Raw genomic sequence first — 16,632 nt, forward strand, 5'->3', positions numbered from 1 at the left:
TGTTAGAAAAGAGATGTTTAGAGGACAATATGTGGTGTAAGGTGGTTTGATCGAGTAAGTAATGAAAGGGTAAGAGAGATGTGTGGTAATAAAAAGAGTGTGGTTGAGAGAGCAGAAGAGGGTGTATTGAAATGGTTTGGTCACATGGAAAGAATGAGTGAGGGAAGATTGACAAAGAGGATATATGTGTCAGAGGTGGAGGGAACGAGGAGAAGTGTGAGACCAAATTGTAGGTGGAAGGATGGAATGAAAAAGATTTTGAGCGATTGGGGCACTGAACATGCAGAAGGGTGAAAGAAGTGCTAGGGAATAGAGTGAATTGGAATGATGTGGTATACTGGGGTCGACCTGCTGTCAGTCGATTGAACCAGGGCACGTGAGTGTCTGGGGTAAACCATGAAAAGTTTTGTGGTGCCTGCATGTGGAGAGGGAGCTGTGGTTTGGGCATTATTGCATGCCCAAGCAGAGACGGATGTGAACGAATGGGGCCTTTGTTGTCTTTTCCTAGCGCTATTTTGCACAAATGGGGGGGAGGGGGTGGTTTATTCCATTTGTGGTGAGGGGGCCCGAGGGGAAAATTAAATTTTAAAGGCAGACAGTGTGAATTGTGTGCAGGGGTATATAGTAATGTGTCTGTGTGTGTATAATATGTGTACATTGAGATGTATAGGTATGTAAATTTGCGTGGTGGACGTGTATTTTTAATACATGTGTATAGGGGGGGTTTGGGCCATTTCTTTCGTTTTTTTTCCCTTTGCGCTACCTCGCAAAGCGGGAAACAGCGACAAAGAAAATAAATATAAATAAATTTTTTTCCCTTTCTTTTTTTTGGGATGAGTAGAAAAAAATTTTTGGTAGAAAACCCCCAAGATTACGGGAAATAAAAACACTTGCCTGACAGCTTTTGTCTAAGCCATTGAAACATAATTAAAGGGGCCCCTGAGAACTGAAAGCGGGGGCAGCACTGCTGGACATGAGTACATTTAATGTTTTTTAAATTTATAAACCAATTTTTTTTCCCTTTCTTTTCCTTTTATTACACCCAATAAAATAATTAACATCATTATTTGGGTTTATAAAATTTGGAAACGGGATTTTAAATTATTCTAAAATACATTTTATCGGGGGGGTACTAGGGTTACGGGGAAAAATGTTTTTTAGCCCCTAAACTGAAAATTTTTCTTTTTAATAATGGAATAAACTGACTGATTAGGGGAATAAAAAGTACAATTTTTAAAGAGCAATAGCCCCATAAAAATAAAAAAAATTTTAAAATTTAAAAGTTTTTCCAAAGAAAAAAGGGGGGTTTCCCCAAAAAAATTTATGGTATCAAAAAAAGGAAACTTTAAGTGCTATAAAAAAAAGAGAAAATATCATGAATTTTTTTATAAATATCACTTTTCAATATGGTCCATTTGTAAGGAGTGGAGGAAAGTGGTAGATGAAATGCCTTTTACTACTGGGGGATAATAAAAATGAGGAAGCCCATGTTTTTTTTTTCTTAAATATATTTTCACATTGTATTCTTTCATAAAATGGTGATATCATAATAATATAAAATATTATATTTTAATTATCTTTAAAATTCTTTTATCATACTTAATCACCGTTTTCCCAAAGCTCAAAGGTAGCGAAAGGGAAACAGACTGAAGAATGGTCCAATCCAGCCACACACACATGTATTGGAAAGGATCACTTTTTGCGGGGGAAATAAAGATTTCCCTTTTGATCCAAAAGGGAAAATGAAACACGATAAGTTCCCAAGTGCACTTTCGTGTAATAATCACACATCAGGGGGGAAGACACACTTTTACAAAGGGCGTCCTAGCTTCATCTCTTCGATGGGATATCAAATACTCTTATTTCCTCTTGGGCTCCCCCGAGATGTATTAAATTTCACCAAAGTGAAAATTGGGGAAATTTTCGTGTTTTTATTTTTCCCCAAAGGACTTTTAGGGAAATCACATGTATTTACATAAATCCCACACATGCAAAATACAAACCTATACATTTTAACGATACAACACCCCTCTCATATATATAAAATTATATATATTATATATATATATTATATTTATATTTATTTTTTTTTTTTTTTTTTGCTTTGTCGCTTCCCCCCCGCGTTTGCGAGGTAGCCAAGGGAAAAAAGACGGGAAAGGAAAAAAATGGCCCCCAAAAACCCAACCCCCATAAAAAACATGTATATACATACGTCCACACACGCAAAATAAACCTTATACAGTTTCCATGGGGTTTTCCCCAGAAAGCTTCACAGCCTTGATTCAAACCACTGACAGCACGTCAACCCCGGGATACCACATCGCTCCAATTCACCTATTCCCTTTCCCTCCCTTTTACCCCCCTGCCGTTTTACCCCCCATCACACCCAAAACTTTTTTACCCCCACTTTCCACCTCCAATTTGGTCTCCCTCTTTTCCTCGTTTCCCCCCACCCCCCGACACAAAAATCCTCTTGGTCAAAACTTTCCTCACCATTCTCTCCAGGGGACCAAACCATTTCAAAACACCCTCTTCTGCTCTCTCAACCAGTCTTTTTTTTTCCACACATCTCTCCCTTAAACCCCTTTCGTTACTTACTCATCAAACCCACCTCACACCACACATTGTCCTCAAACATCTCATTTCCCGCACATCCATCCTCCGGGGCACAACCTATCCATAGTCCCCCGCCCGCAACCTACAACCCTTGTTGGAACCACTATTCCTTTAAAAAATACCCCTTTTTTCTTTTCCCAGATAATTTCTCGACTTCCACACATTCTTTAAGGCCCCGAATTTTTTGCCCCCTCCCCCACCCTATGAAACCATTCCCTTCCTGTTTCCATCCGCTGCCCCCCCCCCAAACCCCCCCCCCCCAACCCCCCCGAATCAAAACACCCTTTACTTCCTCCAGTTTTTCTCCATTTAAACTCACCTCCCAATTGACTTGACCCCCCAACCCTACTGTACCAATTAAACCTTTCTCTTTTTCACAAATTTTCTCTTAACTTTTCTTTCACACACTTTACCAAACTCATCACCAGCTTTTTGCATTTCTCACATAATCAGCCACCAGGGGGTGTATCATCACGAACAACAAAGGGGCCCCCCTTCCCAAACTCTCTCTTTCCCCAACAGACTTTATACTTCCCCTCTTTCCAAAAATCTTGCATTCACCCCCTAACAAACCCCATCCATAAAAAATTAAAAAACCATGGAAAACATCGCACACCCCTGCCGGGAAACCTACATTTTACTGAGAACCAATCACTTTCCCTCTTCCCCACAAACACATCCTTTCATCCTCGATAAAAACTTTTCACTGCTTCTAACAACTTGCCCCCACACCAAAAATTATTAATACCTTCCACAAGCATCTCATCAACTCTATCATATGCCTTCCCAATCCAAAAGGGGGCTACATACAAATCCATTTGCTTTTCTAAGAAATTTCTCACATACATTCTTCAAAGAAAAACCCCCTGATCCACACATCCTCTACCACTTCTGAAACCACACTGCTTTTCCCCCAATCTCTTTGCTCTGTACATGCCCTTCCCACCCTCTCAACAATCCCCTCCCATAAAATTTTACCGGGAAACTCAACAGATTTATACCTCGAAATTTTGACATTTCACCCCTTTATCCCCTTTCCCTTTGTACAAGGACATGAAAAAGCTTTCCGCCAATCCTCGGGCACCTCCCATGGGGCTTACATACATTAAAAAACCCTTTAAACCAACCAGTAAATAATACAGTCACCCCCTAATAATTATATATATATAAATATATATAAAAATAATATATAAATAAATTTTTTTTTTTTTTTTTTTTTTTTTTTCCCCTTTCCCCGTTTTTGCGGGGGTTAGGAAAAAACGGGAAAAAAGGAAAAGGGGGCCCCCCTTTTTAAAAAATCCCCCCTCCCCCCGTTCTTCCCCCTTTTTGGTTTAAAAAAAAAGGAAAGGGAAAAACCAGCCCCCCGGGTTCCCTCCCCTTTTTATTCGCCTTTTTTCCCCCCGCAGAAAGGGGAAAAATTTTTTTGGGAAGTTTCCCAATCCAATTTTTGGGCTCCCACCCCTTGTTTTCCCCCCACCTCCCGCACATATATCCTCTTGGGCAATCTTTCCTCATTTATTTTTCTCCATGTGCCCCAAACCATTTTTAAAACACCCTCTTCGCCTCTCAACCCCCCTCTTTTTATTTCCACACATCTTTTTCCCTTTCCCTTACGTTTTCTTACCCCATCAAAACCCCCTCACACCACCATTGCCTCAAACATCTCATTTCCCCCCACATCCATCCTCCTGCGCACAACCTATCCATAGCCCCACGCCTCGCAACCATACAACATTGTTGGAACCACATTTCCCTTTTAAAAAATTCCCCCTTTTTGCTTTCCGAGATAATTTCTCAAATTCCACACATTCTTCAAGGGGTCCCAGGGGTTTTTGCCCCCTCCCCCACCCTAAAAGAATTTCCCTTCCCTTCCACTCCCAGATATCTAAAACAAATTTTACTTCCTCCAGTTTTTCTCCATTTAAACTTACCCCTCCCAATTGACTTGACCCTCAACCCTACTTACCTAAAAACCTTGCTCTTATTCATTTTACTTTTCGCCCTTTTTTTTTTTCACACACTTTACCAAACTCATCACCAGCTTTTGCAGTTTCTCACAGAATCACCACCAAGCTGTATCATCAGCGAACAACAATGACTCCTTCCCAACTCTCTCATCCACAACAGACTTTAACTTGCCCCCTTTTCCCAAAAATCTAGCATTCACCTCCTAAAACCCCCTCCATAAACAAATTAAACAACCATGGAGACATCACCACCCTTGGGCCCAAACCTAAATTTACGGGAACCAATCCTTTCCCTCTTCCCACATGTACACAAAAGCCTTACATCCTCAATAAAAACTTTTTACGCTTCTAACAACTTGCCTCCCACACTATAATTTTTAATTTCCTTTCCCCAGAGCATCTTATCAACCTATCATATCCTTCTCCAATCCATAAATGTACATACAAACCTTTTGCTTTTCAAATTTTTCTCCATACTTCTTCAAAGCAAACCCCTGACCACACCCCTCTACCACTTCTGAAAAACCTTTCCCCAATTGAGTTTTGACACCCTTCCCCCCTTAATAAATACCCTCCCAAATAATTCCAAAATTGAAAAAAATTATACCTTTAAATTTGGCACTCCCCTTTTATCCCCTTTCCCTTTTGGGCAATGGCACTAGCAACATTCCGCCAATCCTCAGGCCCCTCCCAGGCTACTTTTTAAAAAATTAACCTTCCAACCAGTCAAAAATCAGTCATTCCCTTTTTTAATAAATTCCACTGCAATCCATCCAAACCACGCCTTGCTGGCTTCATCCCGAAAAGCTTTTACTACCTCTTCTCTGTTCCCAAATCTTTTTCTCCCAACCCCTCTATTTTGCCACCACCCGACCAAAAACCCTATTCGCCCTCTATCTCAAACACTTCAAAAAACCCTTCAAAATACTCACTCCTCTTCTACTTTCCCACACTTGTTATACCCTTCATGAATTTCCCATTTGTTCCCGTGTTACACACTTTATTTCCCTCCTTCCAAAACATCTTTTTATTCTCCTAAAATTTAATGATCTCTTCCCCCAACTCTCATTTGCCCTTTTTTTTTTCACCCCCCCTCTTGCCTTTCTCTTGACCTCCACCTTTTTCTTTTATACATCTCCCAGTCATTTGCATTATTTCTCTGCAAAAATCGTCCAAATGCCTCTCTCTTCTCATTCACTAACAATCTTACTTCTTCATCCCACCACTGACTACCCTTTCTAATCTGCCCACCTCCCACGTTTCTCATGCCACAAGCATATTTTGCGCAAGCCATCACTGCTTCCCTAAATACATCCCATTCCTCCCCCACACCCCTTATATCCTTTGTTCTCACCTTTTTCCATTCTGTACTCACTCACACAAGTCTCCTTCCCAAGCTCACTTACTCTCACCACTCTCTTCACCCTGGCATTCCCTCTTCTTTTCTGAAAACCTCTACAAATCTTCACCTTCGCCTCCACACGATAATGATCAGACATCCCTCCAGTTGCTCCTCTCAGCACATTAACATCCAAAAATCTTTCTTTCGTGCGCCTGTCAATTAACACATAATCCAATAACGCTCTCTGGCCATCTCTCCTACTTACATATGTATACTTATGTATATCTCTCTTTTTAAACCAGGTATTCCCAATCACCAGTCCCTTTTCAGATCATAAATCTACAAGCTCTTCACTATTCCTATTTACAACACTGAACACCCCATGTACACCAATTGTACCTCAACTGCCACATTACTCACCTTTGCATTTAAATCACCCATCACTATAACCTGGTCTCGTGCATCAAAACTACTAACACAGTCACTCAGCTGCTCTCAAAACACTTGCCTCTCATGATCTTTCTTCTCATGCCCAGGCGCATATGCACCAATAATCACCCATCTCTCTTCATCCACATGTACATAATTCATACTTCTGCCTTTATTAAATTCCCGTTGCCACACCGCCACACATGAAATGACACCCCCCTCCACCCACATGCGTGCGAGGTAGCACTAGGAAAAGACAACAAAGGCCACATTCATTCACACTCAGTCTCTAGTTGTCATGTATAATGCATTGAAACCACAACTCTCTTTCCACACCCAGGCCGCCACAAAACTTTCCATGGTTTACCCCAGACGCTTCACATGCCCTGTTTCAGTCCATTGACAGCACGTTGACCCCGGTATACCACATCATTCCAATTCGCTCTATTCCTTGAGCGCCTTTCACCCTCCTGCACGTTCAGACCCCGATCGCTCAAAATCTTTTTCACTCCTGCCTTCCACCTCCAATTCAGTCTCTCACTTCTCGTTCCCTCCTCCTCAAACACATATATCCTTTTTGAATTTAAAAAGAGTGGAGTAGAATTCATTGTAGGTGTGCCAATATGTCACAGAATGTGTTTAGATAAGATTCTTATAGGCATCTGAGATATTTGAAATTCAGTATATTGTTGCACCTTGCCAGAATAAGATGATATAGGAAGGGGATAGTTTTTTCTTTTAAGCTCCAGTCTCAAGTAAAAGTCTATAACAAGGCTGGGCCTTAATTGAAATATAGAGATAATGAAAATGAAAAAAAAAAGACAAGGGAAATTATCTATGAATTTTATAGGAAGTGAAAAACCTGTCTTTTATTATACATTATAATTGATGAGGTACACGAGACTTACCATAGGTTAGTTGAACTTATTAGGGAGGTGAATGCAAGAGTTTTGGAGAGAGGCAAGTATGCAGTCTGTTTTAGATGAGAGGGCTTGGGAAGTGAGTCAGTTGCTGTTCGCTGATGATAGAGGGCTAGTGGCTGATTCAGGTCAGGAACTGCAGAGGCTGATGACAGAGTTTGGTAAAGTGTGTGAAAGAAGATAGCTGAGAGTAAATGTGAATAAGAGCAAGGTTATTCGGTACAGTAGGGTTGAGGGACAAGTCATTTGGGAGGTAAGTTTGATTGGAGAAAAACTGGAGGAAGTGAAGTGTTTTAGATATCTGGGAGTGGATTTGGCAGCGGATGGAACCATGGAAGTGGAAGTGAGTCACAGGGTGGGGGAGGGGGCGAAAATTTTGGGAGCGTTGAAGAATGTGTGTAGAAGGTGAAAACATTATCTTGGAAAGCGAAAGTGGGTATGTTTGAAGGAATAGTGGTTCCAGCAATGTTATATAGTTGCGAGGAGTGGGCTATAGATAGGGTTGTGCGGAGGAGGTTGGATGTGTTAGAAAAGAGATGTTTAGAGGACAATATGTGGTGTAAGGTGGTTTGATCGAGTAAGTAATGAAAGGGTAAGAGAGATGTGTGGTAATAAAAAGAGTGTGGTTGAGAGAGCAGAAGAGGGTGTATTGAAATGGTTTGGTCACATGGAAAGAATGAGTGAGGGAAGATTGACAAAGAGGATATATGTGTCAGAGGTGGAGGGAACGAGGAGAAGTGTGAGACCAAATTGTAGGTGGAAGGATGGAATGAAAAAGATTTTGAGCGATTGGGGCCTGAACATGCAGAAGGGTGAAAGACGTGCTAGGAATAGAGTGAATTGGAACGATGTGGTATACCTAGGGTCAACATGCTGTCAGTGGATTGAACCAGGGCATGTGAAGCATCTGGGGTAAACCATGAAAAGTTTTGTGGTGCCTGCATGTGGAGAGGGAGCTGTGGTTTCAGTGCATTATACATGACTGCTGGAATCCGAGTGTGAACAAATGTGGCCTTTGTTGTCTTTTCCTAGTGCTACCTCATGCATGTGCAATGGGAGGGGGATGTCATTTCATGTGTGGCAGGGTGGCAATGGGAATTTAATAAGGACAGCAAGTATGAATTATGTACATGTGTATATATGTATATGTCTGTGTATGTAAATATATGTATATGTTGAAATGTATAGGTATGTATACGTGCATGTGTAGATGTGTATGTATGTACATGTATATGTGGGTGGGTTGAGCCATTGTTTTGTCTGTTTCCTTGCGGTACCTCGCTAATGGGGGAGATGGCAATAAAGTATTATAAATATAGGTGAATAATTAAAGATTACTTGTTTAAAAATGAGTGACTAAAGGAATGTTGATCCATTTAAAGATATAGCTTTGTATGAAAAAAAAATGTAGAAACCATAAATTAAGCAAATAAGGAAGGTGCTAGAAATGTTCAAAGAAAATGTATAGACGATGCATGAAAGTTTTCCAAAAAAGTGTTTCATGAAGAAGCTTAGGTACATGAGAAGTGGCAGAAGAGTATTGCAAAGATTTTGGTTAAAAGTTAAGCAAGATGCAGTTTGCAAGGGAAGACATGAAGAACAAAGATAGAAGAGCTGACAAAATTGGAGCAAGGTAAAGCATAATTTTTGAAGAAAGTGGATGATCTGGTGCTTTAGGGCTTTCTTTCCATGTCTTTGCTACTATAACATATAACTATACCAAAGTTATTAATGCATGTCATTATTATGTAATTCTGTAAAGAAAAAGAAGATAAGGAAATATAGAATGATCAAAGATTGTTTCATAAGCACAGTGTCCTCAAAAAACATTTTTTGCCCCCATAGTTTCATAAGCACAGTGTCCTCAAAAAACATTTTTTGCCCCCTTATATTTTCAAAGGGGATACATGGCTAAGGTTTATTGTGGGTACAACATACATCTGATGGCTGTGACTAGTATCTCTAATGGTATGAGAACCAGCATCCCACAGGAAATCTTGAGGGGTGTTCTTTCTTTTACTCTTCCTGGCTGCTACTTCATTTTGGTAATATTACTTCTGGGTGTTGTATTTTCTCCACTCTGCTTCAAGATGGTTGACTTATATCTTTCTAAGGAGAACAAAGCCTAAATTCTCACCTGGAAGCAAGAAAATGTGGGTATATGTGAGATTTTTAGGCATACTAGGCTCTCAAAATGCACAATTAGGCAGCTGCTTCCTACAACACCTCATCAGTGTCTTGCTTCATTCAGGGGATCAAGACCCAATAGACCCAAATATGGACCTAGAATATTTCAGGAACCTTGCCATTTCCATGTCCTGATGTCTGCAGATGGTAATCAAGGCCAAAGGAGAGATGATGAAGTACTAAAAAGTGAGAAATTACTTTTGATAATGTATGGAGAGGTGGACAAAGTTATTTGTGGACACTGTATTTTGATATCAATGATGCAGTAATGGTATGGTATTGAAGAAGAGTTTATACACTACTGTGTAGTGTCCCAGCTCTGTAGTGAAAATTGATTTAGGAAGACTTGCATGTTCCACGTTTTAAGAGTGGGTTGATTGCTTGACCATGGTTGTTCATCAGTGGAATTTTGAGTACAAAACACTTAAGATTAGCAGTAGGAATTACTGGAGTAACTCTACCATCAGCTAATTATTCATTCCCTTTGCTGATGCCTCTTACTGATCTTACACCACATTAAACTTTTCAGACTTGTATTTTATTTCATAAACTTGCTTTGTGTTCCTACATTTCTTGCTTTCCCTTACATCTATCACTTATCATACTTCCTGTTAAGTCTGTATTCTCTCACATGTACTCCCTTCTTTTTGAAGACAAAATAGAAGGTAATATCTAATTATATCTTAACTCACAGGAAGAATTGGTTTATAAGAAGCATTGAATAAATTTTCTTTACTTTTCTTTCTTATTTTAATGAAAAATAATATAATTTTTAAAATGAAAATAATATAAATGCCAAGGTTTAAACAGTATAAAATTGTTTAACTGAACGATTTTGGGATTTCAGGGTTGGAAAAGAAACTGAGAGATATATTTGATGATCTTCTTGGACCAAGACATAGTGGCACAACAGAATCACAAGAGCTTCAGAATTGGAAACCCAAAATAATGGTGCGTAAAAAAAATGCTGTTGTCTTTTCTTTTTCAGATTCTGTAGAAACCTTAAAGGCAAAAGGAAATCAGCCCATAAATCAAATTATATGAATATAATTAAATTTACAGGACATAAGGAGGTGATTGTGAAGTTTCAGAGTGACTATCAATTAGTCTGTTTCCCTCTGTTGACTTGTTGTTGAAATCAGTCCCAGATGAATCCAGAATTGATAATCATTAAAAGAAAAAATGAAGCAGAGGGAATAGTTTTCTTCATTAAACAAGATATGCATTGAGAAATATGTGCAAGTCCTGCCATTTTGGGAAAATCTCATTACAGTGACATAAGAAAGATTAATGGGAGGAATATATGTGTCAGATGTGGAGGGAACAAGGAGAACAGGGAAACCAAAATGGAGATGGGAAGAATGGATTGAAAAAGATTTTGAACAGCCAGGGCCAGAACATTCACAGGATAGAGTGAATTGGAACATTGTAGTATACTGGGGTCAATGTGGTGTCATTGGACTGAACCAGGGCATGTGCAGCATCCAGGGTAAACCATGGAAAGGTTTATGGGGTCTGGTTGAGGATAGGGAACTGTGGCTTTGATACATTACATCATTAAACATGATGGTTAGAAAATGGTTGTAAACAGATGCAGCCTTTCTTTGTCTGTTCCTGGCACTACCTTACAAACATGGAAAATGAAGATCAGGTGTAATGAACTGAACCACAGCTCCTTATCCACATCCGGTTCCCACAGACCATTCTGTGGTTCACTCTGAACATTTCACATGCCCAGGTTCAGCTCATTGATAGCATGTTGACCTCAGTATACCACATCATTCCAATTTACTCTATTCCGTGCATGCCTTTCACCCTCCTGCATGTTCAGGCCATCTCCAATTTGGTCTCTCAGTTCTCCTGGTTCCCTGCACTTCAGACACATATATCCTTCTTTGTCAACCAATCCTCTCTCATTCTTTACATCTATCCAAGCCATTTCAATACACCCTCTCCCACTCTTTCAGCCTGCTCTTTTTATTTCCATACATTTCTCGTACCCTTTCATCACTTACTCTATCACACCACCTCACCACACATATTGTTCTCAAACATTTCATTTTCAATTCATCCACCCTCCTTCACACAATCCTATGTATAGCCCATGCCTTGCAACCATATAATATTGTTTGAACTACAGTTTCCTTCAAACTGATCCATTTTTGCTAAGATAACATTCTCTCTTTACACACATTCTTCATCACTCCCAGAACCTTCACCCTCTCCCACACCCTATGATACACTTTCACTTCCATGGTTCCATACACTGCCAAGTCCACTCCCAAATACCTAAAACATTTCACTTCCTCCAGTTTTTCTCCATTAAAACTTACATCCCAACTAACTTATCTCTAAACCCTGCTGAACCTAATAACCTTGCTTTTGTTCACACTTACATTTACTCTCAACTTTTGCAGTTTCTCACTCAAATTATTCACAAGTGCTATATCCTAGGCCCTCTCATCTCCAACAGACTGCATACTTGCCCCTCTCTCCAAGAATCCTTCATTAATTTCCCTCACTACCCCATCCATAAACAAATTATACAACTATGGTGATATCACACACCTCTGCTGTAAACCAATCTTCACTGGGAACCATTCACTCTTTATCTTCCTACTCATACACATGCCTTAAACCCATGATAAATACTTCTCACTGCTTCCAGCAGCTTATCTCCTACACCATATATTCCTAAGACCTTCCACAAAGCATCTTTATCTACCCTGTCATATTCCATCTCCAGATCCATAAATGCTACATACAAATCCACTTGTTTTTCTAAGTATTTCTCACACATTCTTCAAAGCAAACACCTGATCCACATATCCTCTACCACTACTGAAACCACAGTGCTCCTCCCCAATACAATGTTCTGTACATGCCCTCACCGTCTCAGTCAATACCCTCCCATGCAATTTTCCAGGTATACTCAACAAACTTATGTCTCTGTAGTTTGAACACTCACCTTTATCCCCTTTGTCTTTATACAGTGGCACTATACTTGCATTCTGCCAACCCTCTGGCACTTTGCCATGATCTGTACATACAAATCAACAACACAGTCACCCCCTTTCTCAATAATTTCAACTGCAGTACTATCCACTCCCGCTGTGTTCCTGCATTTCATCTTTTATAAGGCTTTCACCACTTCTTTCTTCACCAAACCACTTTCCATGACTCTCTCATTTCATGTACCACCCTGACCAAATCACCCTACATCTGCCACTCTATCATCAAACTTAACACTCCTTCAAAATACATACACAGACTCTTCACATGCCCTGGTTCAGTCCATTGACAGCATTTCGACCCTGGTATACCACATCGTTCCAATTCACTCTATTTCTTGCATGCCTTTCACCCTCCTGTATGTTCAGGCCCTGTTTGCTCAAAATCTTTTTCTTTCCATCCTTCCACCTCCAATTTGGTCTCCTGCTTCTCCTTGTTCCCTCCACCTCAGACATATATAACCTTTTTGTCAATCTTTCCTCACTCATTCTCTCCATGTGTCCAAATCATTTTAGCACACCCTCTTCTGCTTTCTCAACCTTTCTTTTTATTACCACACATCTCTCTTTCATACTCGATCAAACTACCTTACACCACATATTGTCCTTAAACATTTCATTTTCAACACATCCACCCTCCTTCATATAACCCTGTCTATAGCCCATACGTCAACCATATAACATTGTTGGAACCACTATTCCTTCAAACATACTCATTTTTGCTCTAAAAGATAATGTTCTTGCCTTCCACACATTCTTTAACACTCCCAGAAACTTCGCATCCTCCCCCACCCTGTGACTCACTTCCACTTCCATAGTTCCATCTGCTGCTAAGTCCACTCCCAGATATCTAAAACACTTCACTTTCTCCAGTTTTTCTCCATTCAAACTTACCTCCCAATTGATTTGTCCCTCAACCCAACTGAACCTAATAATCTTGCTCTTATTTACATTTACTGTCAACTTTCTCCTTTCACACACTGTATCACACTCAGTCACCAACTTCTGCAGTTTCTTACCCTAATCAACTACCAGTGCTGTATTACCTGTGAACAACAACTCACTCGCTTCCCAGGCCCTCCCATCCACAACAGACTGCATACTTGCTCCTCTCTCCAAAAATCTTGCATTCACATCCCTAACCACCCCATCCATAAACAAATTATACAACCATGGGGACATCATGCACCCATGCCGCAAACCAACATTCACTGAGAACCAATCACTCTCCTCTCTTCCTACTCTTACACATGCCTTACATCCTCTGTAAAAACTTTTCACTGCTTCTAGCAACATACCCTCCACACCATATACTTTTAAAACCTTCCACAAAGCATCTCTGTCAACCCTATCATATGCCTTTTCCAGATCCATAAATGCTACATACACGTCCATCTGTTTTTCCAAGTATTTCTCACATACATTTTTCAAAGCAAACACCTGATCCACACATCCTGTACCACTTCTGAAACCACACTGCACTTTCCCAGTCTGATGCTCTGTACATGCTGTAACTTCTCAATCAATACCTTCCCATATAATTTCCCACAAATACTCAACAGACTTATGCCTCTGTAATTTAAACACTCATCTTTATCCCCTTTGCCTTTGTACAATGGCACTATGCTTGCATTCTGCCAATCCTCAGGCACTTCTCCATGATCCATACATACATTGAGTATCCTTAACAACCAATGAACAACACAGTCACCCCCTTTTTTAACATATTTCACTGCAATACCATCCAAACACACCGCCTTGCTGGCTTTCATCTTCCGCAAAGCTTTCACTACCTCTTCTCTGTTTACCAAACCATTCTCCCTGACCCTGTCACTTCGTACACCACCCCGAGTCAAGCACCCTATATCTGCCACTATTATCAAATGCATTCAACAATCCTTCAAAATACTCACTTCATTTCCTCCTCACTTCATCACTACTTGCTATTACCTCCCCATTTACCCCCTTCACTGATGTTCCCATTTGTAGAAGGTTTTAAGATATGGTGCAGGAGGTAAGTTGCTAGAAGCAGTGAAAAGTTTTTAAGAAGGATGTAAGGCATGTGTATGATTGGAAAGAGAAGAGAATGATTGGTTCCTAGTGAATGTCAATTTTTGGCAGGGTTGTGTGATGTCCACATGGTTGTTTAATTTGTTTATGGGTGGGGTGGTTAGGGAGGTAAACGCTAGGGTTTTGGAGAAAGGGGTGAGTATGCCGTCTGTTGGGCCTGAGAAGAGTCAGTTGTTTGTCGATGATACAACTTTGGTGGCTGATTTGTGTGAGAAACTGCAGAAGTTGGTAACTGAGTTTGGAAAATTGTGTGAAGGCAAAAGCTGAGAGTAATTGTGAATAAGAGGAAGGTTATTAGATTCAGTAGGATTGAGGGATAAGTTAATTAGGATGTAAGTTTGAATGGAGAAAAATTGGGGTTAGTGGTGTTTTAGTTATCTTGGAGTTGACTTAGCAGCAAATGGAACCATGGAAGCTGAAGTGAGTCACAGGGTGGGGTAGGAGGTGAAGGTTCTGGGAGCTGAAAAATGTGTGGAAGGAAAGAACGTTATCTCTAGCAAAAATGGGTATGTTTGAAGGAATAGTACTTCCAACAATGTTATATGGTTGCGAGGCATGGGCTATAGATAGGGTTGTACGGAGGATGGTGGATGTGTTTGAAATGAAATGTTTGAGGACAATATGTGGTGAGAGGTGGTTTGATCGAGTAAATAATGAAGGGTAAGAGAGACATGAGGAAATAAAAAGAGCCTCTGCAAACATTGCACTAGACTGGCCCTCTGCTAGTGGCCTGTTAAGGGTGAGGCACTTAAGGCTAGGCAGCGGCATCAGAGATATAGATAGATAGCCTTTGATATTAAGTGCTATCAGATTTGAGGCAAGGCATGTGGTGAAAGGCAAGAGGAGTGGCAGGGTCAGTGCTTGTCTAGGTACATGCAGATGTCATTTAGGTGGGTGACTTTGGTGAGGGAATGTTCATGGCCAGAACATATTGATGTATTGGGGAGGCTCTTCTGCCATCCACTGAAGGCATGCCTTTTCCTGCTGGAATACCTTTTTATCTCGTGCAAGATAACAGCCCCATCCATACATGTCAAGCAGTTAGGGAGTGGTTTGGTTGAGATCCCCTGATCTCAGTCCTAATCGAATATGTTTGGGCAGCCATAATATAATGCATGCTAGTAGGATACGAGATGTTACCAGACCCACAACGCTGTTGTCAGTACAGCATTACAGGTGTGGGAGCACCTAAGAAGCTGTGAGGGATGTGATGTAACTTCAGTGCTGGTGGCATCCATGTCTTGCAGTTTTAATGCCATAATAGCAGTAGAAGGTACTTACACCAAATACTAACCAAATAAAAAAGATAACCAATTCATGTTTTCACTTCCTATATTTGGATATTCATACAAAAGGATACAGTAGTAGCACATACTTATGACATCACATTAGGTGTTTATCAGTATGAGGAAAGATAATACTATATACAGTTGCAGAATAACAATGTTTAGAGGGGGTACTAACCACTTGTTGGAAAATATAGGCCACTATGGAATGGAAGGTCAAGGTTTCACAGTTCTGTAAAGTAGTAAATTTACATTGTGAAGTCAAATATATATCAGTGCAAGTGATTTCATAAGGCTATTTACTATATTACAAACATGATTAACAAGTACGACAAAATGTCACAATAAATCAACATATGGCATCCAGATTAATTCAGGGCTACCAACCCATATCCTAAACAGCCGTCATATTTCAACTTTTATTGACCATGGTCTGATACTGTTTCCCACAAAGTATGCATAGATAGTTGTTTTATCTACTGTACATATAATTGAATGCAGTGGTTCTGGACATATGTCAAGAATCTATCTCAAACTAATACAGTATTTAGTATGGGGAAGAATTCCCCTTTATGAATTTCTTTCTTTAAGTCATGCTATTGGGGCTGTAACCATGATGCATAGCAAGGACCCCTTGTGATGATCTACTCTGTCTACACTGCCATTCCTCCTACACATCATACTTTGATTGCCAGTAGCCCTCTCCTTTGCCCAACAATGACAGCTCTTCAACATTTTATTTCACAGGACACAAGCTTTGCAGACATTTAAAGCTGGGTCAGCAACTGCAAGAACAATAACTAT

At 40.2% G+C, this 16,632-nt stretch overlaps 1 protein-coding gene and 1 long non-coding RNA gene across 4 annotated transcripts in view; one reads left to right on the forward strand and one right to left on the reverse strand.

Moving 5' to 3' along the window:
* The window catches only part of Hira (histone cell cycle regulator-like protein), a 539,085-nt gene that overhangs the window by 521,112 nt on the left and 1,341 nt on the right, over positions 1 to 16,632 (forward strand). For both annotated transcript variants that reach the window (XM_071678795.1, XM_071678796.1), the window contains exon 17: positions 10,309 to 10,412. In XM_071678795.1, coding sequence (XP_071534896.1) covers positions 10,309 to 10,412 — 104 coding nt within the window. The remainder of the gene's footprint in view (positions 1 to 10,308; positions 10,413 to 16,632) is intronic.
* Positions 1 to 16,632, reverse strand: part of LOC139757878 (uncharacterized) — a 222,664-nt gene that overhangs the window by 87,559 nt on the left and 118,473 nt on the right. Inside the window, exon 4 of one of the 2 annotated variants that reach the window (XR_011714729.1) lies at positions 12,141 to 16,613. The exons of the other annotated variant lie outside the window; for it this stretch is intronic. This is a non-coding gene — a long non-coding RNA (uncharacterized lncRNA). Of the gene's footprint in view, positions 1 to 12,140; positions 16,614 to 16,632 lie in introns of those variants that run through there. 2 annotated transcript variants of the gene reach the window in all.

The sequence above is a fragment of the Panulirus ornatus genome, chromosome 28 (genome assembly GCF_036320965.1).
Source record: "Panulirus ornatus isolate Po-2019 chromosome 28, ASM3632096v1, whole genome shotgun sequence".
Lineage (NCBI taxonomy): Eukaryota > Metazoa > Arthropoda > Malacostraca > Decapoda > Palinuridae > Panulirus > Panulirus ornatus.